Source organism: Trachymyrmex septentrionalis, unplaced genomic scaffold, assembly GCF_001594115.1.
Source record: "Trachymyrmex septentrionalis isolate Tsep2-gDNA-1 unplaced genomic scaffold, Tsep1.0 scaffold40, whole genome shotgun sequence".
In the NCBI taxonomy this organism is placed as follows: domain Eukaryota; kingdom Metazoa; phylum Arthropoda; class Insecta; order Hymenoptera; family Formicidae; genus Trachymyrmex; species Trachymyrmex septentrionalis.
Window position 1 is genome coordinate 2,381,766 of NW_017305569.1, and position 1,517 is coordinate 2,383,282.

At 25.2% G+C, this 1,517-nt stretch overlaps 1 protein-coding gene across 1 annotated transcript in view; it reads left to right on the top strand.

The window, feature by feature from the left end:
• The window catches only part of LOC108751062 (homeobox protein ceh-19-like), a 12,995-nt gene extending 12,095 nt beyond the window's left edge, over window positions 1–900 (top strand). Inside the window, exon 6 of the mRNA XM_018491005.1 lies at window positions 539–900. Coding sequence (XP_018346507.1) covers window positions 539–749 — 211 coding nt within the window. The 3' untranslated portion in view covers window positions 750–900. The remainder of the gene's footprint in view (window positions 1–538) is intronic.
• Window positions 901–1,517: the final 617 nt, after the last annotated feature.

Consider the following 1,517-nt stretch of genomic DNA (forward strand, 5'->3'; position numbering starts at 1 on the left):
AGGTATTTAATTCTGGTTTTTATTGATTGTATTCTCACAGTCTAATTAAAGTAAGATTCTTATATATTATTTGTTTTGCGAGATTTTATTACCAATATATTTGTATAAATTTTTGCGAATCTCTTATGTAGGAAAATATATTTAAAAATAAAAAATATAGTTTTTTATTTTTTTAAATAATAGAAAATAGTAGAACAGAAATTGATATAATTTGATTGATTAATTTTAAATGTTTAATAATTCTAATTTCGTCAAGAGCTATGAGAAATCAAAGTTACAGTAAAATATTTAATTGATGAATTTGATTTTTTTCAAATTATGATTAAAATTTAAATAAATCTTATTTAAGGAAAAAAACTGATCCAACTCAATCACATAAGAAAAAAAAATAAAAAAGGTGATTTAGACACAATGATTGCGTAATATTAAAAACAAATACAAAGATGAATAATTTTGCTTCGCAAATACGATCTCCTTCTTAATTAGTTAAATATAAATTACGTTTTGTATACACTAATGTTAATATGTTTTCTTGCAGGTTTTTTAATTATCCGGGACAACCACAATCGGGAGTACCATTTCCGCAGCATTTAACACCGTTGCCATTACCCCCTACATTACCTATTATTCAACCATTGCCCAGTACTCTATCGATGAGGCAACAAACATCTATCTTTCAAAACGTACCAACTAGTCACCTCTCGCATCATCTAACTCAGAGATTGGACTTCAGGCATAATGATCCTTAGCTTTTGGGTAAATTCGTCTCCAAAATTATTGGTAATGATCGAATCATTTAAAATTAATTAATAATTCTTTATGATACGCAATACGAGGCTATGAAACCAGACTTGTTTGCTAGTGATAACGATCGCTACAAATAGCATACTTTTTTTTCATATTGCATACCACATCAAGATATCGATTGATTACGTAATATATGTATAACTTTATCATTATTTTAATTTTTTTAAGTAAAGTTAAATTATATGAAATATTTATATTTTCGTTAAACATATAGGTTTATGAATATGATTATATATATTTTGATTTTACAATAAATTTGAATAAGTTCGTATGCTTGATGAGAAATAGATGAAAGAAATGACGTTTTGAGCAATCCATGTTTTCTTACATCTTAGCAACTTTAAGCAACCGAGATATATTTTTTAAAACAAATGAAATCAAGTTTATTGTGGTTACTTCTTATTATCGCCAGGTAAATGTATGCCAGGTTCATCACATCTCCAAAGGATTAAATCATTTCATGATAAGATATTGAAATGTAAAGATATTTTAATAGATTATAATTTAAATGTATTACTTGGGTAGGAAATATAATATATGATAATATAAATAAACTGCTTTTAATGCAAAATACTTTTTGAGCAAATGTACTATGTATTTGTTACGAAATTCGGCGATGAAAAATATATGTAAAGTAAAAATAATAAATTGCTAATAAATTTGTACAACTATCTTTTCACATATGCATTTATAATAAGAATATACATATA